The following is a 27,780-nucleotide window of genomic DNA, read 5'->3' as shown; positions in this document are numbered from 1 at the left end:
AGCGAAGGAGGCCAGAAGGTCAGTCAGGGAGAAGGATATAAGATAGTGACCAGCCTGACATCCTTCCTCAAATCCTCTCCTTCTTCCTTAGTCACAGGACCGCCTTGCTAGTGAAGGGGCCATACTAAGGCATAGGCATTCCCAGGCCCCCATGGGAACATGGGGGGGAATAAAACAGCAACTACACTGTGCTACATGGCTGTAGGAGGGCAGGAGACACAAGAACTGCAGGGTAGTAGCAGGAAGGAAGCTTTTAAACATCCTGGTATCTGCGCTTCTTGTGAAGGGGAAGAGGCTATGAGTGACCAACCTGGAGGACGATTTGGGAAATATTTATTTATTTATTATAGGTACTCTTATGGTGCTGTACTTATATAGACAGCGCTTTACATATATTTATTATATGTGTTGAATGTTATCAGCTCACTGTTTTTTCTTTCATGAACCAACAAAACCTCCACCTTGTTCTACAAATGTTGAGGGTGATGTTTATACTTCAAATCAGGAAGTGGATCACAAGATGAAAATAAATAAAAAAACATTAATGAGAGCAATTCATTTAAAGACATGTCTTAAACATATCTGCCTAAAAAAAAGTCTTTCAAATGTCTTCTGCCTATAACAAAGCACGTGCAGCTTTCTTCTCCATGAGAGTGCCGCCATTTTGTAACCTGCCATGGACAGTCATTCACACACAGTACAATAAGTTCTCCCGCCCTTGCCACTCACGCACAGCCAATGGCAGTACAGTAACTGTTTCCCGCCCACACCACCCCCGTACAGCCAATGATAGAACGCCTCCTGCCCGCGTTACAATGGCGCCCCGGTACTAGCAGAGACCACTTATTTTCAAGGGGTGGCATTTAACACTTAAACTAGAACGGGTAGTAGTATTTATTCGGTAAGCTATATAAAAAATTATAAGAAGGTAATTACTTTCGCTACTCGGATTTATGACGTTACAATATGTAGAGAAATATTAGGCGAGTGTGGAGACGGAAGTAGATGGTACAGTCCGCCGTGGTGATGAATTATTCATAGAGTGGGCGAGGCTACATCGCTCTATTTAAGGAGGAGCACAGCGCCCATTGCGCACTCTGCTTTGCTGTCTTCTGTGTGAGGTGTAGCCGGACAAGGTAATGTGTAATGGCGGGTGCTTTTGTTTAGATGGTAGGAGCCGTTATACGGCGGTTTCTGGCTGTGAGTTTGTTTTTATGCAGTAACCAGCTTGGCGGTTACCGGTCACCTCTTAATGTGGTGTATGAGGCGGGGTAGACGGGGAGTGGGCACCCGGAGGGAATGACTGGATTCTGAAGACACGCTAGCCCTGTTTCCTCTTCCCGCCGGTTGTTACTGGAATGGGGGGGGGGGGCTGGTAATGTAATCTGTTCGGCGGCCATTTTGTGAACGAACACGCTGTAGTGACCGGCTGGCGCCATTTTATCTCCGCAGAAACTCATCATGTCGTCTGACGAAGGAAAGCTTTTTGTTGGAGGTCTGAGCTTTGATACCAATGAGCAGAGCCTAGAAGATGTATTTGATAAATACGGACGCATCTCTGAAGGTGAGTTTGTACGAAGGTGTGACCGAGTCTTTGTTTCTCTTCTCATTCACTGGCTGGGCTTCATGACGCGTTTTTTTTCTGTTTTCAGTGGTTGTGGTGAAGGATCGGGAGACCAAGAGATCGCGTGGCTTTGGTTTTGTTACATTTGAAAATGCTGAAGATGCGAAAGATGCTATGCAAGCGATGAATGGAAAGGTGAGTTGCTGCATTGATTACCTGCTCAGTTCTAAATGCCATTTAATTGTTTTGCTGCTCTTCTCTAATACAAAGTTTAATTTTGGTTTTAGTCTGTGGATGGTCGTCAGATTCGGGTTGATCAGGCTGGAAAATCCTCTGGGGACAGGAGAGGAGGCTACAGAGGTGGCTCCTCTGGAGGAGGAAGAGGGTACTTCCGTGGAGGTAGAGGCCGTGGTATGTTCAGTAGTGTTTGCTGAAATTACTTTTTATACAGGGGAGAAAAAAGTTTGCTGATATATAGCTTAAAGTCCAAAAGGGTATTGCCTATTGATTTCTATGCATTAAGGTAAAAAGCCTTGCTGCCATAGGTTCCTGCTGGTGAGGGGCATAGCTTATTTGGGAGCATGCCCCCTTGGCACATGGCTTGCTGCAGGGGGCACCTGGGGGTAGTGGCTTATTCCCCCCTCCTCCTATTGCACAAATTTAAGATCCGCTACATGCTCAGACTGCATTTATTTTGTTTTTCCTTAGAAAAGTTGTATGATTCTGTTGCCAGAAGAATGTTCAACAAAATAGTCTTGCAGTAGGTGAGGGTGCCCTCGCTGAAATCATTTGTGCAGCCAGTGCTATGTAACCACTGAGTAAAAGCAGTCTATTTGGCTGTAGAAATTTTACAATGAAATGTGCTCAGTTTTGCACTTAAAGCGGAGGTTCACACAAATTTAACCTCTGCTTTTTGGAACCCCCGTGGTGTCACACTTGCTCCCTTTCATGGGGGAGGGGATGGAGTAGTGTTAGGTTTACAAAAAACTGACATTAAATTTACACAGGAAATTGTGTGTGTGTGTGTCTAGCTTTAGTTTAACATACCCCTTCCCCAGAAATGAACTAGCTCCAATGTGTACTACTGGGGCTAACACAATTTGTAAGAATTTTCTGCTTTTAGTGGTAAATAAGGACAGTGTGGACTAACAGGGCTTGTCAGTTCCTGATAACTGCAATACTGTTTCTCTTGCTAATGGACACCTGTAGAAACAAAATATGCTGGATAGCTGCAGTCCAAAAGATTTTTTTTTTCCTGCATGAAATAAGTAGATCATTGGTGCTGCTCATATGGATGTCCTTTAACTTTGTCTTTTTCATGCAATAAAGTGTGGGGCTTTTTTTCCACTGTTGCAAGCAGTTAACACCCATCTTATCGCAGAGATGGCTGGTGGGGGAGCCCATGTATTTTTTGTTGTGGCACATGTAGTGTTTTACAATGTGCAAGCTGTGTCTAACCACTTGAGTACTAGTCTGTATAATAAAGCATACCCTAGCTTAACTGCTTGGCACCGGAGGCTGATACACAGGCTGGGGTGTCCATTGCCCCATTACAATCCATAGAAATAAAGCTGGCAACTCTGTATTAATCTTGGCTACATGGTGTAGATACAGTACACAAATGCAGTTTATTGCATGCTATAGAGAAGGCTGTAATTGCCCAAACGTAGCTACAATATGTAGCTAAAAAAGATTGACTAGTGTTGCCAGGTTTTTGTTTCTGATTGATAAGCCAGTGTAATATCCCTTCAGTGGCTTGCTTACAAGGCTGTGCAGCCTGTGAGAAGTGTATTCTCATTGGCTCCAGTAACGTGGTTTTCCCAGCATCAACAAACTGTTCAAATGTCAGAACAGTATAAATGCCCTAAAAGACTAAATTTTGTAAAACGGCCATCCAAAGAAGATGACATTGCATGCTGGTATTTGAGACTCATTGTGGCTCTAATGTGCTTTGGAACCTGGTTCCCCCAAAAGTGAAATTGTGGAAATGCAGAAAAAAATTGGTTCTCTGCTTTAGGGTCAGCTAACTAATGTTGGATCAATTGCATTAAATGAGGGAACGAAAATCCCTTTGAGTCTGTATTTGCTTTGGAATAGTGTGTGTTACAATACTAAGGCACTTTAAAGCGGAGCTCTACCATCCCTTTAAAATAAGTTGGCAGCTACATACTGTAGCTGCTAACTTTTAACATTAGGACACTTGCCTGTCCTGGAATCCAGCAATGTTGGCACTGCAGTTTACATCAGCTGGTCCAATGCAGCTGCCATTGCAGTTAAGGGAAAATTACAGTGTAGCTTTTCAGTTTAATGGCAGGGTCCCTACATGGCATGCGCACTCACTGAGCTACCTGTAAAAGGTTATCATGGGGGAGACTAATGGTCCACTTTTGGGTGAAACTCTAGTCAGGGTAGGGGCTAAATTGCCGATCCCTACTACGTCTTTCATATTTTTCCTGCTGTGTGGGTTTTTTTTTTTTTATGTTTATACTTCCACTGTGCAGCTCGTTCTGCAGAGTGGCCCCGCACCTGCTCTTATCGGGTCCCACGGCGGCTGTCTCGGCTTCCTCCTGCCGGTACTTCTCACATTCATGCGAGCTCCCTCGCATGGTGAGAAGCATCTGCAGGCACGCTCCCGTGATACAGCCGGCGGCTATAGCCACTCTGTATCACACGGCCCCGGTGCTCCGTGTCGGTGGATGTGATTGACAGCAGTGCGAGCCAATGGCTGTGCTGCTTTCCAGCCAATCGGCGGCCAGGCTGAACGGTGGAAAGGACGTCGGGACGAGCGTGGGACTTTCAAGGGGTGAGGTAAGTAAAACGGGGGGGGGGGGGGCGCCGGGACTCGGATGTTTCACCTTAATAGAATGCATTAAGGTGGAAACGTTTACCTTTACAACCCCTTTACGTCTGTTTAAAATCCAGTAATACGCACTCTGCACATGCTCAGATGCTTTTTTTTTTTTTTTTGTTTTTTTTTTTTTTTAGCACTGTGCTGACAATTGGGCAAATCTGCAGATAACATAAATATATACTTCTTGGGGCTTCAGCAAAATGGCAGCCTCCAGCAAGAAGCCAGAATAATGCTGGAGGCAATTTACAGCACACTTATTTTGGTAGCATAATTTAATGTGGAATGTAACACATTTTATGCTATGGGTAAAGTTCTGCTTTAAGTTGCCAGATAAACGTGTGTGTGGGTTTTTATTTTTTTATTTTATCTTCATGTACTTGATGATTTTTGTCATTAAGGTGGTGGAGGCGGTGGATATGGTGGAAGCAGCCGGTTTGATAGCAACCGAAGTGGAGGAGGCTATGGTGGTGGATCCCGGGATTATTATAGCAGGTAAGGTCCAATTCTTGGAACAATAAACAAGCACCTTTTTAATTCCTTAAATGGTCTTTGATTTTGACTTTTATTTCTTTGGCTTTAGTAGCAGGAGTCAAGGTTATGGTGATCGCTCAGGCGGAAGCTCCTACAGAGACAGTTATGACAGCTATGGTAAGTCATGAGGGGTGTGGTGGGGGGGGTTTACTTTAATGTAGGAATATCTGTGGTAGGGCTTGCTTTATCAGACTCAGACCAACAAATGCATGTCCTATAACTTATATCGAGGCTTAAAGTTCTACAATCATATTAGCAGTGGGGCTATGTGGGTTGGGCTTTAGTGTAGGGGTAAAATGCTGGGATCTGACAACTGCTTCAAGTGTCTTTACAACTGTGCCTGCTTCTTGTCCTCAGCCTCAAACGAGTAAAATACCTTCCTGACTCAAGATCGTCCTTCCAATGGCTGTATTTATAAAGATTTTTGGAGCTTCGCTGAATCGATGTGTAGTATGTCAACTCGTGTTCACTTTTTTTATATACATTTGGTTAATTGACAGCCTCACTAGTAGAATGTGAACAGCTGTTCAGAGGGTGTTATCCTTTGGGCATGCTTGCTTTTTGTTTCATACTGCTGTTCTGAGGCTGCATATACATGAAGCTCTTATTTGTGGATGAGCAGATTTATGCTGCAGGAAATGGCTTTGCTCGGCAAATGGGGTGAAGCTTCTGCATTCTCATCCCTGTAAATGGGTATGCCTCCTACTACAGCGTGGTCTTACTAGATCTCTTGCTGTTATGTAAATAGTCATGGGATTGAAACTGAGCTTATTTTAAGCTCTTATTATTTTGAAAATATTTTAGTGTCTAGAGTGCAGAGCCTAGACGCACTGCAAAAGATAGCTGTTCCACCTTGATATAACTAAAGTGAACAAATGGATCTGTCCTAAGACGTTCTTAAAATGTTTGTTTGTATTGTCCTTTTTTTTATAAAATGGTTCATTTGATTACTGTACTGAAGTGGTTACAGAATTGTATTTACTTTCTTTTTGGCTTCACGAAGCCTATTAAAAGACAGTCTGAAAGAAACGTGCTCCTGAAATTACCTTCTGCACAACACTAAAGTGGGACTTCACATAGCTGGGGGAGAAGCTTTAGTCAACTGACCTTAAGTGTTTGTGGGGACTGCGTGGCAACTGCCAAATAGACTTTACTACAAAGCTGTGGGAAATGACAGCCTCAAAGTGTTAGGCCAGCATTGCTAATTTTAAGTGGTTGGGTCAGAATAAATGAGAATGTGATATGTAAATTTCCATTTCTAAGTGCAGACTACAGATGTGTTTGCACTAATTGTGCAGATGTAGTCTCAATTCATCTATGATTAACGTTCTGTGCAGAAAACAATTTGGTTGTGCATGGCAGCAAAAGCATTCAGTCAACCACTTGTAGGCAAGTGTCCCAAAATCTTCCATGGAAAGCTTCAAGCAGTAAATCGGTGTGGGTTTTTTTTTTTCTTCATTGACACAAGCCATTTACCACTGGTTAAGGGTGCTTACAATGATTGGCCTTTATGTAAACCCTTTATCCCAAAAGGAAGATAACAGTTTGCTGTAAGTGTTTAAGAGTAAAAGCTGAGGTATGTCTTTAATGTGTTGTATTTAAATCTGCTAGTACATTACACCCCCTCCTGACAGTGCTTCTGCCTAAAGTTGCCCTCTGCTCTATCCAGTGGTGGCATTAATGCAGATGGTTACTTGCCAGATCACAAAAGCGGTCAGTCTTAAAACTAATGCACCCACCCAATCTAACGTGTAAAAGCTGCACTATATTGGGTTTTAAAATCGCTTACGGGCTTTGTGGATGGTAATACTACACATAGGTCTTATCCCAGTTGGCTGCAAAAGTGGAAATTCAGTCAATGCAAGGTTTAGAAATCCTTTTGCAGTCTGAAACAAAGAACTAGTTTAATCATTATTGCTTTGCCATTTCCTACCTTAAAGAGGTTGTAAAGGTACACTTTTTTTTATATTTATAAACCTTAATGCATTCTTTGAAACTGAACCCCCATACTTGACCCCTCAATCCCACACTCATCCCCAATGTCCTCTTCAGCAATCAGCCTGGCCGCTGATTGGTTACAGTGGAGGGATTTCTGATCTATTTAAGAGGCAGTAAATCCCTGGTGGGGTTTACTTCCTCTTTATTTCCCTGCAAAGGTAAAGCATAATGGGCTACCATGCCTTGTGTCGCTTACCTGAAACCAAAGCTTGTGATCTGTCTCCCCCCACTAGCAGGGAGTGTCCATATTTGCCCCTCTTCCTCCTTGGGCTGCAAACACTGGCTGGCAGGAGTTGTGTGGTGTCACTCCTGTGCATCTTATGGGGTGCATGACCCCTATTATAAATGGCACTAAAGTAGATGTGCCCAGAGTCATCAGCCCTCGGCTTTTCATAAATGTCTCCTAAACCGTGGAGCTTTAGGAGATATTTTTCTTGCCTGTATTAACCACTTATCTACAGGTAAGACTTGTCATCAACCACTTTAAGTGTACAAATACTGAAATTGCCCATTCAGTATGTCTGCTCATGCTTTCCTACAGTTGGAGTTTTTAAAATCCCTATTCCAAATCTTTGACTTGGCTGGAGTGGTAAAGTAGTGCCCTCTTCAGGCTTATTGCTTGTATACCTGATGCATTTCATATCAGAGTGGAGGGAAATCTTGAGCACTGGTAGACATAAACCTTAGATTTGCTACTCTATCCAAAACAAATTTTATAGCTACACTAAACATGTTTTACCTTTACAACCCCTTAAGTGTCAAGTTTTTCACCTTAATGCATTAAAGTAAACGTACAATGCCACCCCGTCCCCATTTTTACTTGCCTGGCCCCTAGACCCACGCTAGCCTCAACATCTTCACCACTCGCCCTGGCAGTTGATTGGCTAGAGTGGATGGATTGAAAGCGGCGCAGCCATTGGCTCACACTGCTGTCAATCGCATCCACTGATGTGGGGGGGGGTGGGGCCGTTTTGTACGATGAGCAGCTACAGCCGGCAGCTGTATCACGGGAGCGAGCCCGCAAGCATTCTACATGCAAGGGGGCTTGCATGAATTTCAAGTCCTTGCGGGAGAGAAGGTTCGGGGCCACTCTGCAAAACAAGCTGCAGTGGAGGAAAGTATAACATGTTGAGAATTTTTTTTATATATTTCATTACACTTCTCTCCCCCCCCCCCCCGCTCAGGTTGAATCTGAAAATAGTTTCTAGCAGATTGGACATAACAAAGTTCAAAGTACACTGTGGGTTTTGTTGTAACGGTCTGTCATAGTATAGCGCTGCATAGATTTTTAATATAGCTAGCCAAAGTATGTTGGGATAAGACTGTTGCCTGCTGAGAATCCTGTACTAAAGTGTGAAGTTGCAGTTTCCTTGGAGAAGTCCAGTGTTGTGCATCCTGTGGAGCCTGACGAAAGCTGCTCATGGCTAGTTCATTTGCGGAATTAGAGCGGTAATATGAGGTAACTCTTTTGCACATGTCCACATCCCTCTTCTTCAAGCTTATGTTGTGCCTGTGAAACACATAAAATCAGATAGTTCACTGAACTAGTACTGTTGTGCTTTCACAACATCATTGGCAGACATTCGTTTGCATATTTAGTCTGTTTCCATCTAGAACATTCCCAGAATCTTTCTACATGTTGGGTATTGTTTCAGGCTCTACCAGTACTATTTGCAATTCCTCTAGAACAAAGTACCTAACATTTAATAAACCAGACTTGGCCCCACCCTTAGCCTTTTTAATTTCATTTTGGGAGGGGTGAAATTGGTTTAATTTTAAACCTGTGTGTTTCTTGTTGCAGGGTGACAATGAGAACTAAACTTTCTGGTGTTTGGATCACTGTTGCCTGCAGATCGGTTATCTGCATCTTTTGTCTAAATCTCTAATTTAGAGGTAAGTGGGTGCAATACTAGTTTTAGGTTGTGTTTTTTGAGGTTTAATTTTTTTGACTGCAGCATAAAATTGGTAATTTATTTCCTATTAGCTCCTTTTACATTACTTAAATGTTCAAGCGGTGTAAGCTGCATCATGTGCTGCTTTAAAGACTAGTACTTGATGGGCTTTAATGCTGCCGACAGCTTGCATCCCCAAACCATGACTGGGTAGGGATCTGCTGCTGTTTATGGGGAAAACTGCTGTATTCCTTTAGGCTGCAAACTTTTTTTTTTTTTTTTTTTTTTTTTTTTCCAAAATGGAAACTGGCATAAGTAGATCCGCTTTTAATTCCCTGGGAGTTCCCACCAGTGTCCAGACACTTTAAAACTTTACAACTTAAAGTGTAAACAATCACCTTGTAAAACAGCCCATTCAGATTAAAATAAAATGCAAAATGTGTACTTCCTGTTCTCAGCTGCATAAGAGCAAGGGTACACCAAGCTTCCCAGTGAAAGGCTGTGCAGGGGGGGTGTCTGGACAAGTCTCCATTGGAGAAGAGCTCGCTGAGCCTGGGAGCTGACCAGTTTTAGTGTAGTCTGATTTTTAATAGGAAATCAAGGGGATTGGCAGGATCACCAGCTATTTTGCACAAAAGCAATACAAAGAACAGATGCTTTTTAAAACAAGTGCATGGTACAGCAGACGCATCACAAAATGATGTAATATGAAAAGTTGGCATTTCTTGGTGTCAAGACTCAAGCCTGTTATAAATTGGTATACATTTTATATCTTGGTACATATTGCCAGGAATTGCAGGTGACCACTACTGCTTGAGTCCCAGAGAAGCTTACCTTGGCCTTTTTAACCACTTTCAGACCGGACCAATTTGCTGGTCAAAGACCAGACCACTTTTTGCGATTCAGCACTGCGTTGCTTTAACTGACAATTGCGTGGTCGTGCGACGTGGCTCCCAAACAAAATTGAAGTTTTTTTTTCCCCACAAATGGAGCTTTCTTTTGGTATTTGATCACCCCTGCGGTTTTTTTTGCACTATAAACAAAAATAGAGCGCCAATTTTGAAAACGCATTATTTTTTACTTTTTGTTATAATAAATATCCCCCAAAAATATATAAACTTTTTCCCTCAGTTTAGGCCGATACGTATTTTACATATTTTTGGTAAAATCTCAATAAGCGATTATTGATTGGTTTGCGCAAAAGCTATAGCGTTTACAAAATAAGGAGTTTTATAGCTTTTTTTTTTTTTTTTTTTCTAGTAATGGCAGCGATCAGCGATTTTTATTGTGACTGCGACATTGTGGGGGACCCATCGGACATTTTTGACACATTTTTGGGACCATTGTCATTTATACAGTAATCGCTGCTATATAAATGCAGTGATTCCTGTGTAAATCACACTGGCAGTGAAGGGGTTAACCAGTGGGTGGCAGTGTAGGGGTTAAGTGTTCCTAGGGGTGTGTTACTAACTGTGGGGGGGTTGGGCTTTCATTTAGTGAACACTGATCTCTGCTCCAATCACATGGAGCAGAGATCAGCGTCACTAGTTGCTAGGCAGAATGGAGAAATGCTGTTTACTCTGCATTTCCTCCATTCGGCTGCTCCGTGAGACGATCGCGGGGATGCCCGCGGTGATCGGGTCCTGCGACCGGACGCGCAGAGGTCCCGACCAGCACGGGAGCCTGCCCGTGCCATTCTGTCGACGTACATCGTCGTGCGCTGGTCGGGAAGTGGTTAAAGAGATGTTTAATTTGTCTGTCAATAGAAGTGTTAATGCAACCGTTCTTAAACTTTTCTTTTTCCCCATTAGGTGATGAAGAGGAAATATGCAGCTTTGATGTAAAGGATTTAATAAAATAAAGTTTCTTAAACTTGCACATTGTGTGGTTCTGTTCTAAGGAATAGTTTTTTGATTGTAACGCAGACATGTACAGCTGACTTTGACAGCTGTGGGAGCCATTGTGCTGCTCTCAGACAATCGGGAAATGTCCTGGATGGCTGATGGGATCGTGCACATTGGAGAACAAAGGGGCTAATGGCAGTGTGCTGGGGAGGCTGCTGCACTCAAAGCTTTATATCTTAAAGGGGTTGTAACACCATGTACACCTTAATGCTTTAGGCTAGGTTCACATTGCTGCGATGCGGGAACGCCGCGAATCCGCGGCGTTTTCCCGCATCGCATACCTCCCGCCGGCAGTTCACACTGCCCTATGCGGACGGCTGGGGGTGTCAATGTTATGTTAATGATCCGTCGGCAATCGCAGTGCGATCTGCCGACTCGCACAGGAATCGGATCGCATGGTGTGAACCCCCATGCGATCCGATTCCGTTGCGGACCCAAAAAAGGGTCCCGTGCGAGTTTGCTGCGGGACCGCTGCGAGTTCAGCCATACTATCTGTATGGCTGAACTCGCAGCGCTACGGAGATCGGATGTGATTTGCTGTGCAAATCACATCCGGTTCTCCCCCTGCAGCGGTGTGAACCCAGCCTTAAAGTGAACGTTTGGCAGTCACTGAGCCCCCCCCATTTTACTTGAGCCCCATAATTCCCATGCTGGAGATGTGCCTCTCTGTACAGGGTCCCAGATCTTGATTGGATGGATTCATGGCAGGACAGCCATTGGCTACCACTGCTGTCAGTCAAATCCAATGACACGGGGCTGAGTCCAGAATCTCTTTGGATGCCAAATGGTGGACTTGGGAGCATGCCTGCAAGGTAACTGCCCGAGAGTGCTTCTCCTACTGGGGTATCTGAAGTGAGGAGCTGCCAAGGGACCCAAGAAGTTAAAGCTGTACAGATGAGGCATGTATGATGTGTTAAATATATTTTTGCGAGAATTACTCAGAACTAGAGGTCGCCCGATATGGGGTTTTTCTCTGGCTGATATTTAGATGTCGTGATGACCATGCTGGGGGTTTATTTTTTTTTTATTTTTTTTTTTACCTGCGCAAATGCAATATTTTATGACATGGTAACAATTGCCTTTATTCCCTAGGGCAGTGATGGCGAACCTTGGCACCCCAGATGTTTTGGAACTACATTTCCCATGATCAACTACACTGCAGAGTGCATGAGCATCATGGGAAATATAGTTCTAAAACATCTGGGGTGCCAAGGTTCGCCATCACTGTCCTAGGGTCTGCTAAATATATAATTTTTGGGGGTTCTAAGTGATTTTTCTAGCAGAAAATACAGAATTTTTACTTGTAAGCAACAAGTGTCAAAAGATTTAATCTTTAAATGGTTAAACTGAACCCTACACCAGGAGTTCAGTACATTGCCAAGAAAAGATCAGAGATGCAATGTTTCTTCAGACTGTCCAGAGAGGAAAGTCGCTTCACTGATTAACTTTAGGCAACTTACAAGACTTCTGTAATAGAAGTTAATGTAAGTCGCGCTGAACATATAATCTGCCTTTTTAGCAAAACAATCAGCTGATGCAGATTAAAAAATGCCAAATATCAGCCAGCCCATATCGGTTGACCTCTACTCAGAACCCCCAACATGTATACTTTTTTGGGGGTAACCTCAGTCCACCTGTGGTGAAACCACAAACGCAATCATGCCTCTAGGAGTCATGCTTGTGATTGCCGGTCTTGGTGTCATGAGACTTGTAGTTTCAAAACAGCTGCAGGGCCAAGGTTGCCTACCCCAGGGAATAAAATGGCCGTTGTTGCAATCTCTTATGTCGCACTGTATTTGTGCAAGAATTTTTCAAATGCATTTTGTTTGGATCTAGGTACACGTTGGCTCTAGGTACATGCTGTGGGCGTGCATCCGTAGTGGCCAAATGGAAAAGTGACATCAATTTGCTGAGCCAACCTGCTGCAGTGGCTGGTCTGGAAGGGGTTAAATTGTTGGCCATATTTTTTTTTTTTTTTGTGGCTTGTTGAGGTAAGCTGTCAGTTGGGTTTATGGCTAACCACTTCTGGACCACTGCACACTGTATGTCCTCACTTCAAGGACAGATGTCATTATGTCAAAGCATCACTTCTGCCCATAGTGCTTAAAGGTCCTTGACAAATTTTTTTTGTGGTAAATTGGCTCTCTTTTTTTTGACCCCCAGATCTCATATTTTATGGGGGGAAGCATGACAGGACCTCTTTAAGGGATGTTTACATTCTTTGTAATAGAAATAAATAACTCTTTTCTGTAACAGTGTAAAAAAAAAAAATATATATATATATATATTTTTTTAAATGTGCCGTGTCCCGCCAAGCTCGTTTTGCAGAAGCATATGTGAGTAGCACCTGCATATGAAAACTGTTCAAACCACACGTGGTATTGCTGCGATCGCTGGAGCAAGAGCAATAATTCTAGCCCTAGACCACCTCCTTTAACCTCCCTGGCGGTATGATTCAGTCAGGTTTTAGGTGCTGAAAGCGGTACAATTATTTTGCATGGGAGTTTGGCGTTTTTATTTTGTAGTCCTGTAATTCTTAGGAATAACTCTTAAATCTGTTCAAACCAGAGTCTAGCAGACATCCTGGGTATGATAAAGTTTATAATATAATAAAGAATACTAAAAATTCAATGTAATCAAATCCAAAAACACTGAAAGGGACACTTTTTGGTTGCTATGGGCAATCTCTAAATTCCAGGCAGAAAAAAACAGTATAATATAAAAGTGCATGCAGGGCATTGCACAGACCACTAGGGACAAAGGGGTGTGTATTTTTTAATACAGCACTGTAATCTGTAAGATTACAGTGCTGTGTTTTTACTTTTTTGAATTTGCCGCCGTTCTCCGCTCCCGTGCGCCGTAACGCCGCAGAGAACGGAGCTCGGCGGCATTCGGCACTGTGAATCGAGCAGAGGACAACTCGATCACACAGTGCGGAGGACATCGCTGGATCCAGGGGACAAGGTAAGTAAGTCTCCCTGTGTCCTCCCCTGCATCCAGCGAAGCGATCCGAAGTCTGGCTCGGGGTTACCGCTTCTATCAGTAAATTCCTAACCCAAGCCAGACTCTGGATTACCGCTAGGGGGTTAATGCAAAACATGCCTCCTGTAGCATTTTTTTTTTTTAAATGTCGCCTATGGAGATTTTGAAGTGTGACATGTTGGCTTCTCAATTTACTCGGCGTATCATCTTTCACCATGTAACTTTTTTTATATTTACGGTTTAATTCAAAAACTTTTTTCCAAAAGTGCACTTGTAAGACCACTGCGCAAATAAAGTGACATTATTGGAATGACCGCCATTTTATTCTCTAGGGTGTTAGTACCAAACATTACACACTTTTCGAAGTAATTTTCTAGTAAACTAACTTGTAAACACATCTAAAGAGACCTGGTCCTTAAGTGGTTAAGCCAGGCTTGGACAACGGCTTCTTTCAGGGCCCATGACACCAGATGTGGTGCAGCTAGTGCTCTGCTGAGTAAAAAATTAGGCAAAAATCACAGGATTTAAATTGCTGTGGTGTATTGCTGGAAATGGGCAGTGTGGATTTCCAGTGGACATAACTTTTATTTGTAGGGTTTAAACAACTAATCGATAAAAGATTATGAAAATGATAATCTATTAATCAGCTAGCTGATTAGTTGGCTTGTATACAGAATGCATTATTTGTTTACATATCAGGAAATGCAGTGCAGCACACATAGTTCAGTACACCATCCATACATGTCAGTAAGTGCCTGAGAACTTGTGAATGTGTGAGGAGCGATGCCTCATGGGACATGTAGTGTTGGGCAGGTAGTGAATGGTTCTAAAGGCAGATGTTTTTTTTTTCTCCTGTATTCACTGACTGACACAGCTCCTCTCTGTACAAAGTGGATTTGTTAGCCTGCCACTAGGAGAAACTAGGCAAAGTAACAATACACAGAATTGTCAGCTCTGCCCAGGGGGGGCGGGCCCTGTGTTAACTACCCTCCCTGCTGCTACAGCAGCTTGTGTGTTTTTTTTTTTTTTTTTTTTTTTATATTTCCCCCCCCCCCCCCCATGAAGGTGAATGACTTAGGAACCCTGCGGGCCCTTCGGTCCATTTTTATTTTTTTTCCCCTCTCCCTTTTTCCAATGCAGGACTTGTGTAAGGCTGACCGCAGGTCAGCCTGTGTTTGTAGGAGTCGTCGGGCTGCATAAGGCCTGCCCTCCTCTACCTCCCCCTCTGGTGCTGCGTAATTTCAAGCGTGTCTCTTCGTTCATCTTCCTTGTAGCACCCACAACCTGGTGATGGCCTTGCTTACCAGGGGCTACAGTGGTCTTCTCGGGGGGTCTCGTGCACTGTAGGGGGCGGGTAAGAGGGAAGTTTGTCTTCCCGCCATTCTCACCGGACTCCTGCGGTTTTGGGGGGTTGGGCAGGGCTTTCCAGTAAGTTGGAATGTGTTTTTTTTTTTTTTTTTTATTCACGGCACTTCCAGTTCACGGATCGTACATGGAAGATGGTAGGCGGTATCTCAGCCAATTATTTTTCTTTGTAAGCGGATATGCAGGATCTTGGGTGAATCAGCAGTGCTTGTACAGACCAGGGTGCTTATTGGTAAATACATAAACTGCATTAACGTGTTTTTGTATGTGCCCAGTTCATACTTCAACGTATGACGTTATAACGGTCAGATTGCGGTTGCGTCCTCTCTCCTCCTCTAGCGGCAGTGCAGCTATTTGGGATTGGGAGGCTCCTGTTCCAGGGGCACTGGGCTTTGATAGCCCCCGATCCAGATGCCTCTACTCTCGCCATTTTAGGGGCCGGTCGGGATCAAAGCACCTCCCAATCCTATGCCCTAATTGCAGCCTGTTACTAGCGCTCCATCATAAAGTCATCAGCATTTTCGTCTATCAGTGGGCACAGTGCATCCATCTCGCAGCCCAATCGCTCCCCCCTCATGGCTGCGGGTGGGGGTTGTCCATGGTAGTACAGTTAGCGGACAGGGCGGCCTGCGGTGTGCTGCAATTTAACCTGCATGGGGCTACGCTGTTAGTGCCTTGCTATCACGTACAACACAGGCTGTAATTTACGTTTCTTGTGCAATTACTTTCTCATGTGAGTTTACAGTTCTCATTCGTTTTACGTTTTTTTCATGCAGGTTACGGTTTGTCATGCAATTTTTTTTCCACTTATGGCAATTCACGTGTTTCTGACGTGTCCCATGTTGCTCAAGTTTTTATGCCTTTCGTGTCATTGCCTTTGGTTCGCTACATTTACGTTCGCTAGTGCTCACATCCAGGATCTGTCACGTCTACAGATCTATACGGGTTGAGGTTTCATTTTTAAATTTATTGTTGTCTCACTATCTTCTCGCCTGTATTCCATGTCATACATGCAATTTACGGTTCATGTGCAATTTATGGTTTTCTCATGCAGTTTTTTTTTTTTTTTTTTTTTTTTTCTTCCCCTCTGCTTCTCATGCCTGTTCTTTCTTCCGTTTCATGTCACATGCCTTTAGTTCGCTGCATTTCCATCATGCTAGTACTCAAATCCAGGATCTGTCACGACTACAGATATATACGGGCTGAGGTTTCGTTTTAATTGTTGTCCCACAATCTTCTCGCCTGTAATCCATACGTGCACGTTCACCATTCCACCTTTTACTACTACCCACCACGGTCTGTGGGTACCTTAGCCCTGAGTGCTCGTTTTAATTTCTTGTCTTGGTGCTGCAGGTTCCTCTGGCTCACATCTGCATACGCTAGGGTGGTGTTGTCATTTAGGTGCTCATTCATGCGCTGTTGGTCCTATCATTTCTGCACCCATAACCTCATACTTGTCAGGTACCAGGGGTATTGTTAGGTTCTTTGGTCATTTTCACAGAGCTGGGTTGTCTATGTTCTTTCACTGCAGGTTACGGGGGGGGGGGGGGGGGGGGGGGGGGTCGGTCGTCTGTGCGGCTAGCGGTGGTCCTGGTCCCAGTGGGGGTATTTTGCTGTGGCCAGCATTCTGTGCAGTGAGTTTTATTCACTGTGTGGAGCTGTCCGGCGGCCATTTTGGCTGAGGGCAGAGCAGGTTCTCCTTGTGAGCTTCAGTGGCCATTTTCTATAGGATTTTCCTATTCGGAGCATTGGTGGCCATTTTTTTTTTTGAAAATGATGATTTAGGGGCGCTCTTGATTGATTACTCTAATAATATAAATGACCTAAACAACTCACTAATCAAAATTAATAAATGTGACGTCAAGTATTCTACTCATGATCCAGTAACCATAGACACACTTCACAACTTAATTATAGTTCAATCACACAAAGTCCCATAAGTGTGTCACTCCAGCTTCTTTGATGAATGATCCCAAATCCACCAAGTGCAGGAAATTTTGTAAACTGATAAAACAGCAGATCCAAAGAGCTTGCATATACCTCCACCGAGGAACAACACCACCCACTCGTGAAGTGCAAATACAACCTGCTTACCAGATTTGTTTGACTACTTTAACCACTTGCTTACTGGGCACTTAACCCACTCCCCCCTCCTGCCCAGACCAATTTTCAGCTTTCAGCGCTGATGCACTTTGAATGACAATTGTGAGGCCATACAACACTACCCAAATGAAATTTTTATCTTTTTTTTTTTTCCCTCCACAAATAGAGCTTTCTTTTGGTAGTATTTAATTACAGCTGGGAGTTTTATTTTTTGCTAAACAAACAAAAAAGATGCAAAATAAAAAAAATCATGTTTAATAGTTTGTTATATAGTTATGTATTTTTCTCCTTCATTGAAGTGCGCTGATGAGGTGGCACTGATGGGCATAGTTAAGGCGACACTAATAGGCACAGATAAGGCGACAAAGATGGGCACAGATAAGATGGCACGGATGGGTGGCACTAGGGGGCACTGATAGGTACCACTGATAGATGGGACTGATGGGCTCTGATAGGTGGTGCCGATAGGTGGCACTACTGGGTGACACTGATGGGCACTGGTAGATGACACTGATGGGCACGGATATGTGGCACTGGGGTGCAGCACCGTTGTTGAGGCAGATTGGGGGCACTTTTTTTTTTATTATTGAGGTGGCACTGGCAGGGGGTAGGTGGGCACTGGTAAGCTGGCCGTGATCGGGACTCGCGCTGTTAGCGCGAGGAGATAAAATAGACTGACGGGTGCATTGGCTGACAGCTGATCATTTGGTAAGAGGTCGGGATCGCCCCCTTGCTTCGATCCGTGATCAGGCGAGTCTCATAGACTCGCTGATCACAGAGCGTGCCTCAGGGGGCACGCAGGCCGCTCGTGCACGGGACGACATCAATAGACGTCGTCCCAGTAGGTCCGCACTGTAGCCGTCATTCGGCTATAGCGTGGATCCCTAGTGCTTAACCCTTTCCCGCCGAGCGTACGCAGATCTGCGTACTCGGCTTCCGGGGGTTATACCAGGATGATGCCCGCACCTGCAGGCATCATCCCGGTACTGTTTTTTGCAGCAGGCGATTGGCTGGCTATCCAGGCATAACAACCGATGCAGCTAAAAGCCGCTCGGCTGTTATGCCGGAGGAGCGGGAGGGGACGTCCCCCCCCCCCCCCCCCCCCCCTCTCGCCGCTGTTACCGGTGCTCCCGCTCGGTCGGGAGCACCGATTCGCAATCCGACGCCTCCGGCTGCTGCGGAGGAACTGGAACGAAGCCGTAATCGGCTTCGTTCCAGTCTCCTCATCGTAAACATGGAAGCGACGTCATGACGTCACTTCCCGTTTACTCGGCTGCCAATGGTGCCGGTTTTAAAAAAATATCCGGTATTCAGAATCACCGTTTTCGGCGATCTGAATACATTGAAGTGTAAAGGAGGGGTGGGCAGTCTTTTAGACCCCCCGATCCCTCCATAAAGAGGACCTGTCACCGCCTATTACTGTCACAAGGGATGTTTACATTCCTTGTGACAGCAATAAAAGTGATCAATTTTTTTTTTTTTTAAACAATTTAGTCATTTTAAAATAAATAAAAAAATAAAAAAATTTTTTTTTTAAAGCGCCCGCCGTCCCCGCGAGCTCGCAAAGCAAAGAAAACGCATACGGAAGTCGCACCCGCGTATGTAAACGGTGTTCAAATCATACATGTGAGGTATCGCCACGATCGTCAGAGCGAGAGCAATAATTCTAGCACTAGACCTCCTCTGTAACGCTAACCTGGTAACCGCAAATTTTTTTTTAAAGCATCGCCTATTGAGATTTTTAGGTACCGTACTTTGTCTTCAATCTACAAGTGCGCGCAATTATAAAGTGTGACATGTTTGGTATCTATTTACTCGGCGTAACATTATCTTTCACATTACGCAAAAAAATTGGGCTAATTTTACTGTTTTGTTTTTTTTTTTATCATGAAAGTGTCCCTTTTCCCAAAAAGTTGCGTTTAAAACACCACTGCGCAAATATCGTGTGACATAAAATATTGCAACAATCGCCGTTTTATTCTCTAGAGTCTCTGCTAAAAAAAAATATATATAATGTTTGGGGGTTCCAAGTAATTGTCTAGCAAAAAATATGGATTTTAACTTGTAAACACCAAATTCCAAAAATAGGCTTAGTCATGAAAGGGTTAATTAAAAAGTAAGTCAAACAGCGCTTGTACAGGCAAGTGCCTGTTCACATGAATGTTGACATGGATACACAGGTTAGTACATCCCCCCTTTACAATCTCAGGCGGTATATAGAGAGAGAACAGATCCATAGCGTAATACTGATTTTTATTAAAAGAAAATATAAAACAAACAGCCAAATGGCTTCTTACATCGTCATGTGCCCGACCCGGCACGGGCTGCTCGCCTTCAAAAGAAAAAAAAAAAAAAACACACAATCCGATCAGTACAGTGTATCCCTTCTGTAATTGTTGATATGGCATGCGTGTCAGGCTGACAGCCGGATATGGCGTCGAGCGTGACCAGGTACCGCTTCGCCATACGTTTTGTCATTAACGTCTTCAGGAAGCGTACCTGGTCACTAGGATCACCGCTTTAACATATTACAAAGCTAGGGCCAATAGAGAAGGCGGATGGTGCGCAGCCTCAGTCCCGCTTGAACGGCCAACAAAGACATACACTTAAATTCCTACTATTCCTCTCTATACTTATACAAATTTGCACGGATGCTAAAAACAAACAATAGTTATACATAAAAATTCATAAAATATTAATAATATAATATCCCATCTAAATCCAGCAAAACAGTGTTGACACCAGTAATTCACAATGGGCAACATTAATTATAGATATAGGATTCACATATATTAACTCCGATACTCCAGATATCGATATTAAGATTCCTACCTTCTTAATTTTTTATAAACCCTTAAATCTCGTATTAAAATGCACCCCATATCATTAATAAAACTGCACAAAAGGTGGTTTATTGGTGATGAACTGCAAATATCACTATACAGAGAAACATTCTCCATACCTCACCCCCTGGCGGCCAACAATGAGCATGAATCAAAGAATAAAAATGAAAATACACAAATAATAAATAAAGAAGGACTCTGAACAGAGAGGAGGGCAAGGGCTAAATAATCCACTCACCGCTCCCCAGACATTCCTTCTTCATCCCTTATCCACAAAAATAAATAAAAGAGGGGTGGGGGGGGGGGGGGGGATGGAGGAATGACCTCCAAATCTATCTATAAAAAAAAAATATATATATATATATATATATATGGGAAGAAACTGGGAGGAGGTCTAAACCATCACCAATCAATTAATCATTAGACAAGCAATTGAGATCAAATTCGATGTTCATTCTGAATGGTTGTAGCATTTTTAATTTTATAGATCCATTTCCTTTTTTTTTTTTTTTTTTATTTCTCTTCTCATGTGTCCCTCTCCAGTGTCTCGTGACTTTATCAATACCATAAAACCTGCACAGTGAAGGATCACTGTTATGGCATTGCTTAACGTGTCTTGACACACTGGTTAGGAAAACCTTTTTTGATATTTGCCAAATGTTCATTGATTCTCATTTGAATTGCAGGTAATGAGGGGGTTTGATTTTATATTCATCTTTTGTCACACAAGAAAAAAAGCTGGACACCTTCCTGGGTGTCCCCGGTCCCCTAGTCACGCTGCAGGCACGACATCTGGTGCAGAAGTGGAAACCGGATCCATCCAAAAAAGTGGCCAGCTGCTTTGGGGGGGGTCTGGTACATTACGAGCTATCTAGTTTCTCAAGCCTGGGGCCCTCCTATAGATAAATCTGGGTTTATGGGGAATTGTAGACGCGAGGTCTTTATCTTTCAATAGGATAGGCCAATACTTTAAAAAAATACTTTCTACTTGTCTTAGCCCTTGTACACACGGTCGGAGAATCTGTCGGAATGAGTCTTATCGGACCGTGTCGTCAGATAATCCGACTGTGTGTGGTATGCATCGGACTGATTCCGTCTGACCCAATTTTCCAACATGTTGGAAATATTTCCCGACCAACTGGGCCGGATGGACCTAATCCGATCATGTGTAGAGCATTTTCATCGGACCAAGTGCCACGCATGCTCAGATCAAATTCCTACATCAAAGCTATTGGCTACTAGCCTGAATGTAGTCCCATCGTAACGAAATTACATCACCGCGTTTTTGGCAACCGCTAAATCAGACAACTTGGCCCGACCGTGTGTATGCAACAGTTTCGGACACAATCCGTCGGACTAAATCCGACGGGCAAAATCCGACGGATTTGGTTGCCAAAATCTCTGACCGTGTGTACGTGGGCTTATAATTGTCTATTGAACCCTGTTACAAAGGCTAATTTGCCCTTGAATTTGGGTTTGGGTTTGGAAACCAATAAAGATTGTCTCTCCATCTTAACCACCTTATTTAAATCCCTACTTAATGTCTCAGAACTATAACCTTTTTCCAAAAATCTGTCAAAATACCCGCCTGTGTATGGAAATCAGCTTTGTTGTCACAGTTTCGCTTGAGTCTCATATATTGCCCTTTAGGGACTGCTCTAATCCACTGGGGATGGTGACAACTGTATGTCGGTACATAGCCGTTTCTGTCAGTGGCCTTGAAATATGTTTTAGTTTGGAAACCCCCCCCCCCATCTTTTTTTCATGATGGTGAGGTCCAAATAGTTTACTTCTTCAGTGCTCAATTCCGCTGTGAATTTTAGACCATATTTGTTCCTATTCATTGTTCCCAAGAATGAAGCAAAACTGGTCTCATCACCTTGCCAAAACAGAATTACGTCATCAATGTATCTTTTATAGAACACCAACGATCCACTCCTGTTATGGAAAATGTTCTCAGATTCCCACTTATTAAGTACAATATTTGCTACACTCGGAGCGTAATGTGCCCGCGTGGCTACTCCTATCTGGTTATAATCATTGTTTGCCCAGAAGAAGTTATTATTCATAGCTAACTTGAGACCTTTAATTAGAAAATGTATTTGTACTTTTTTAAGTTTGGACTCTTTATTCAATGCCCATCTGAGTGCATCCAATGCATCATTATGTTGTATATTTGTATAAAGGGACTCAATATCCACTGTTACCATGATATCCTCTGCAGCAACCAATCCTTGTAGGAATATTATCAAATCTCTGCTATCCTTAAGATATGAAGGGCTTTGGGGGACCAGTGGTTTAAAAAAAACTATCTAGATATTCCCCTAGTCTGGGGAAAAATGGAATCTATCCCACTAACTATTGGTCGACATGTGGGAGAATCTTTATTTTTATGTACTTTGTGTAATATATACATCACCGGAATCTTAGGAGCATTTAAAATGAGATACTCGGCTTCTTTCTGATTTAAAATTTGTTTATTTTTTCCCTCTGCCACCCAGTTAGTTAATTTCTTTTCTTTTTTTTTTTTTTTTTTTTTTTTTGCGTAGGGTTCCCCTTAAGTTTTAGATAGGTGGTTGAATCTTCTGATAGTCTTCCCATTTCTCGATAGTAATATTCACGGGACAATATCACCAGAGCCCCCCCCCCCCCCCCCCTGTCAGCTGGTCTTATGACTATTTGTTTTCTTCTAAAGATTTAATTCCCTCACAGATTCTATAACTTGACTCGTGCTTTTTAATTTCCATATCTGACTTCACTCTGTACCATATTTTTAAAGACTTCAATATGATGGTTTGTGCCCTTTTTAGGATTGAAGACTGAATTGTTCTTCAATCCACTATGTATATAAGGATAATCAGTCCTCAATATATTGGAGCTACCACTCATATTATTTGCAAAATGCTTCCTAATATTAAAGGGGTTGTAAAGGTTAGTTTTTTTTTTCTACATAGGTTCCTCTAAGCTAGTGCATTGTTGGTTCACTTACCTTTTCCTTCGATTTCCCTTCTAAATGTTTTTTTTCTTTGTCTGAATATCTCACTTCCTGTTTCTCCTCAGTAAACTTCTCACCATCATCCGAGCTGGTGGTTAGTCAGCCAGTACAGCTTACTGAGGAGGAACAGGAAGTGAGAAATTCAGACAAAGAAAACAAAAAAAAAAAAACATTTATAAGGGAAATCAAAGGAAAAGAAAAGTGAACCAACAATGCACTAGCTTAAAGGAACCTATTTAGAAAATAAAAAGCGTACCTTTACAACCCCTTTAAGTTTCCTAATATATTTTTTGATGTCCACAAATACCTCAAACTTGTCCACATCTTTATTAGCATATTTCAAGCCTTGATTCAAAACCTCCATTTCCTGCTTACTAAAAACTATATCTGTTAAATTGAAAATGCCCTGATTCACTTGTCTCTGTTCCCTTTTCTTTCTCCCTCTTCCCTCTCTTTCTGCCTGATCTTTGGAAGAGTGGGGTGAGTTGGGTTGAATATGATGGGGTTCTTTCCATCCTCTCCATTCCCCCCCTGATGTTGATTGTGATAAGGGCCAGGCTTCCCCCTAAAATTCCTTCTAAATGTCCCTCTAGGACAGTGATGGTGAACCTCGGCACCCCAGATGTTTTGGAACTACATTTCCCATGATGCTCCGGCACTCTGTAGTGAAGATGAGCATCATGGGAAATGTAGTTCCAAAACATCTGGGGTGCCAAGGTTCACCATCACTGCTCTAGGAGGATACTGGCTACGATTATAATCTGGGGGCCTGTTGTCCAAGGGGCCATACCTATTGTATGTCTAATGGATAAGGGGGTGGATAGGGATTGGATGGAGGGTAGTTGGTTTTTGGGGGTACAGGAGATTTAATCTTTTTAGGGGTACTGGCTTGCACTTTTGGTGCTTTTGCCACTGGTGCTGGAACCTGTTCTCTATCTATTGATACTTCAGATCCTGATGTGGACAATAAAGTCTCCTGCCATTTATAAACTTTCTTTTGTTCATAATCTTTAACATCTCTTTGATATTTTTTTTATTTTCTTATTTTGGATTTCAGTATCCCATTTAGCTAAATGGGTCTGTAAATTCTTCGCTCTCTCCATATACTCATTGCTGGTTTTGAATGGCTCCATCTTTTCTTTAAGATCTGCGATCTTCGTTTCCAAAGTCGCAGCTTTGGCTTGTCATTTCCTGACCGTTAATTGCATCACTTTTTGTTCACAGCCATTGAAAAATTGGTACCACTCATCTAGCAATTGTAGATCCTCAGAGCCCTCATTAGGGGTGGGTGGGGTATGGAGAATGTTTCTCTGTATAGTGATATTTGTGGTTTATCACGAATAAACCCACTTTTGTGCAGCTTTTTTATTAATGAGATATGGGGTGCATTTTTATACGAGATTTAAGGGTTTAGAAAAAAGTAAGAAGGTAGGAATCTTAATATTGATATCTGGAGTATTGGAGTTAATATATGTGAATCCTATATCTATAATTAATGTTGCCCATTGTGAATTTCTGGTATAAACACTGTTTTGCTGGATTTAGATGTGATACTAATACATAAAAAATGTATAATAAACTATTGTTTGTTTTTAGCATCCGTGCAAATTTGTATAAGTATAGAGAGTAATAGTAGGAATTTAAGTGTATGTCTTTGTCTTTGTTGGCCGTTCAAGCGGGACTGAGGCTGCGCACCATCTGCCTTCTCTATTGGCCCTAGCTTTGTAATGATACGTTTTAAAAGCGGTGATCCTAGTGACCAGGTACGCTTCCTGAAGACATTAATGACGAAACGTACGTCAAAGCGGTACCTGGTCACGCTCTTGACGCCATATCCGGCTATCTGATTGTCGGTCTGACGGCCTGGAACGCACGCCATATCAACAATTACGGAAGGGATAAACTTCCGATCGGATTGTGTTTTTTTTTTTTTTTTAAGGCGAGCAGCCCCAGTGCCGGGTCGGGCACATGACAATGTAAGAAGCCATTTGGCTGTTTGTTTTATATTTTGTTTTAATAAAAATCAGTATTACGCTATGGATCTGTTGTGCTCTCTCTCTATATACCGCCTGAGATTGTGAAGGGGGACGTACTATCCTGTGTATCCATGTCAACATTCATGTGAACAGGCACTTGCCTGTACAGGCGCTGTTTGACTTACTTTTTAATTAAAGTGGTCAAACAGATCTTGTAAGCAGATTTTATTTGCACTTCACGAGTGGGTGATGTTGTTCCTCGGTGGAGGTATATGCAAGCTCTTTGGATCTGCTGTTTTATCACAGTTAACAAGATTTCCTGCACTTGGTGGACTTGGGATCATTCATTAAAGAAGCTGGAGTGACACACTTATGGGACTTTGTGTGATTGAACTATAATTAAGTTGTGAAGCGTGTCTATGGCAGGGCTTGACAAATTTGCTTGGAATCTAGGAGCCAGCTAAAAAAGTTAGGAGCCAGGTCCGTAACGGCAATCTGGACCTGTCCCTGGCCTGACATGGAGACGAGTTAGGGGAAGATAGCGCGGCCCCCCCACCTGTCTCCAAGTCATTGCCCATAGCTCTTAGAGGGACATTTTATTTATTTTTATTTTTTTCAAATGACAATTGTGTTTTTTTTTTTTTTTTTTGAGAAAAAGGAATAGGTTGGGACTTTATATGAGACCACGACACCAGTACATTGGTCTCCATCCCTGTTAATATGAAAACAAAAATGGGAAATAGGGGCATGAGGGGCAATTGGGACTTTATATTTGTTTCATATTAAGTCCCAATTGCCCCTCATGCCCCTATTTCCCAATTGCCCCTCATGCCCCTATTTCCCATTTTTGTTTTTTTTTGTTTTGTTTTTTTAATTGCATTTTAGTGTAAATATGAGATCTGAGGTCTCTCTGACCCCAGATCTCAGAAAAAAGCATTACAGGTCCTCTTACATATATTACAAGGGTTTTTTACATTCCTTGTAATAGGAATAAAAGTGACAATTTTTTTTAAAAGAACAGTGAAAAAATAAAGTTAAAATAAGAAATACATTTTTTTAAATGCGCTGTCCCGCCAAGCTTGCGCGCAGAAGCGAACGCATACGTGAGTAGCGCCCGCATAGGAAAACTGTTCAAACCACAGGTGAGGTAACGCTGCGATCGGTAGAGCGAGAGCAATAATTCTACCCCTAGACCTCCTCTGTAACCCAAAACATGCAACCTGTAGAATTTTTTTAAACGTCGCCTATGGAGATTTTAAAGGGTAAAAGTTTGTCGCCATTCCATGAGCGGACACAATTTTTGATGCGTGACATGTTGGGTATCAATTTACTCGGCGTAACATTATTTTTCACAATATAAAAAAATTGGGCTAAATTTACTGTTGTCTTATTTTTTTTAATTAAATAATTTTTCCCCAAAAAAGTGCGCTTCTAAGTCCGCTGCACAAATACGGTGTGACAGACAGTATTGCAACGACCACCATTTTATTGTCTTGGTTGTTAGAATAAAAAATATATATGTTTAGGAGTTCTAAGTAAAGGGGAGGAGATGGGCCGGCAGTGAAAGCTCCATTAGCATTGCTGGCTGTCATACAAACAGCCACCCCTAGAGGGTGCCAGATTCCAGAAGGAAACATAGGACCGCAGAAGGCCTCAATTACCGGCCGGCGGCGGCGCGGCCCGAAGCGATCACGCCGGGGGGTGTGCACGGAGACAGGATATCCCTAGCTGTGCTGCGCCAGGTCGCTAATTCTAGTCGCAAATGCGACCTGGCGCCCGGGGTTTGTCGAGCCCTGGTCTATGGTTACTGGATCACGAGTAGAATACTTATTATTGATCTCACATTTATTGTTTATTAATTTTGATTAGTGAGTTGTTTAGGTAATTTATATTAGAGTAATCAATCAAGAGCTCCCCTAAATCATTATTTTCACTAATTAGGAGGGTGTTTTCTTCACCTCACCTTTTTGTTTTATTATTTGAATTTTGTATCATGGCGCAGAGTTTGCACAATTGAGCTTCAATTGTTTTTTTTCACAGGCTGTTTTTTTTTTTTTTTTAAGCCTGAGACCTTTTTTTCACTGCAGCTCTCTGGTGAGTCTGGCGCTAAGAGACCCCCCAGCCAGCGGCAGCAGGAGGGTGGGACCTTCACTGTTTTAAGTCCCCTTTCAGGTGGCAGACAGGGTAGGGTCAGCATGGCTTCAGAAACTGGAGTTTCTTCCCCCGAAATCCAGGCTATTGCAACCGGGTCACCTGTGGATGGCGCTGTGCCCATGGACACCCTGACGGCGGTCCTTAATTCATTTGTTGCTAAATGGGAGGTGGCGCGTGGTAGGAAAGGGGTGCTAAAAAGGTCCCTACCCCCAGGTCCGGGAGCGAAGAAAGCGCTTGTTGGAGCACTTATCACAGCTGTGTATGATGCCCTGAAGATCCAGGAGCCAGCGGAATTGCTCTGCTGATGTATCAGTCCCTTTTGGGTCCCGCAAGCCAGCACGTTCACCTAAGATGTTCTCGTATTTTACTTATTTTGACAAGTTCATCTACAGGGAATGGGGTCGGCCGCAAAGGACCTTTTCGGTCCCCAAAAACATAGCGGTGTGTTACCCCTTTGAGGAAAGCCTTCTCAAGAAACAGGCGGCTCCTCCAGTCGTGGACCCCCCAGTATCCAGGTTAAATAAAGTAACCATGATCCCGGTAGAGGACTCCTGCATTCAAGGATCCCACGGACAGGAAGGCAGAGGCAGTGCCTCGTTCCTTGTTTACGGTTGTGGGGTCC

The 27,780-nt window shown here is 43.0% G+C and overlaps 1 protein-coding gene across 4 annotated transcripts; it reads left to right on the top strand.

Annotated features, from left to right (window-relative positions):
* The first annotated feature begins 988 nt into the window (after positions 1–988).
* Positions 989–10,712, top strand: LOC143974535 (cold-inducible RNA-binding protein-like). 4 transcript variants are annotated; one of them, XM_077476046.1, is made up of 8 exons: positions 989–1,136; positions 1,453–1,564; positions 1,653–1,759; positions 1,852–1,975; positions 4,814–4,907; positions 4,999–5,063; positions 8,746–8,837; positions 10,648–10,712. In XM_077476046.1, the coding sequence occupies exons 2-7, from the start codon at positions 1,462–1,464 to the stop codon at positions 8,748–8,750; spliced, it is 498 nt and encodes a 165-aa protein (XP_077332172.1). In that variant the 5' UTR covers positions 989–1,136; positions 1,453–1,461; the 3' UTR covers positions 8,751–8,837; positions 10,648–10,712. The 4 variants fall into 4 exon arrangements, with proteins under 4 accessions (XP_077332172.1, XP_077332171.1, XP_077332169.1 ...); XM_077476045.1 differs by having other exon boundaries at positions 4,996–5,063; XM_077476043.1 differs by lacking the exons at positions 8,746–8,837; positions 10,648–10,712 and adding an exon at positions 5,304–5,975.
* Positions 10,713–27,780: the final 17,068 nt, after the last annotated feature.

This window comes from Lithobates pipiens, unplaced genomic scaffold (genome assembly GCF_037356315.1).
Source record: "Lithobates pipiens isolate NorthernLeopardFrog02 unplaced genomic scaffold, aLitPip1_a1.2 Scaffold_13, whole genome shotgun sequence".
NCBI classification, from domain to species: domain Eukaryota; kingdom Metazoa; phylum Chordata; class Amphibia; order Anura; family Ranidae; genus Lithobates; species Lithobates pipiens.
Note: the sequence above shows the minus strand (reverse complement) of the source record. Positions and strands in the feature narration are given on the sequence as shown.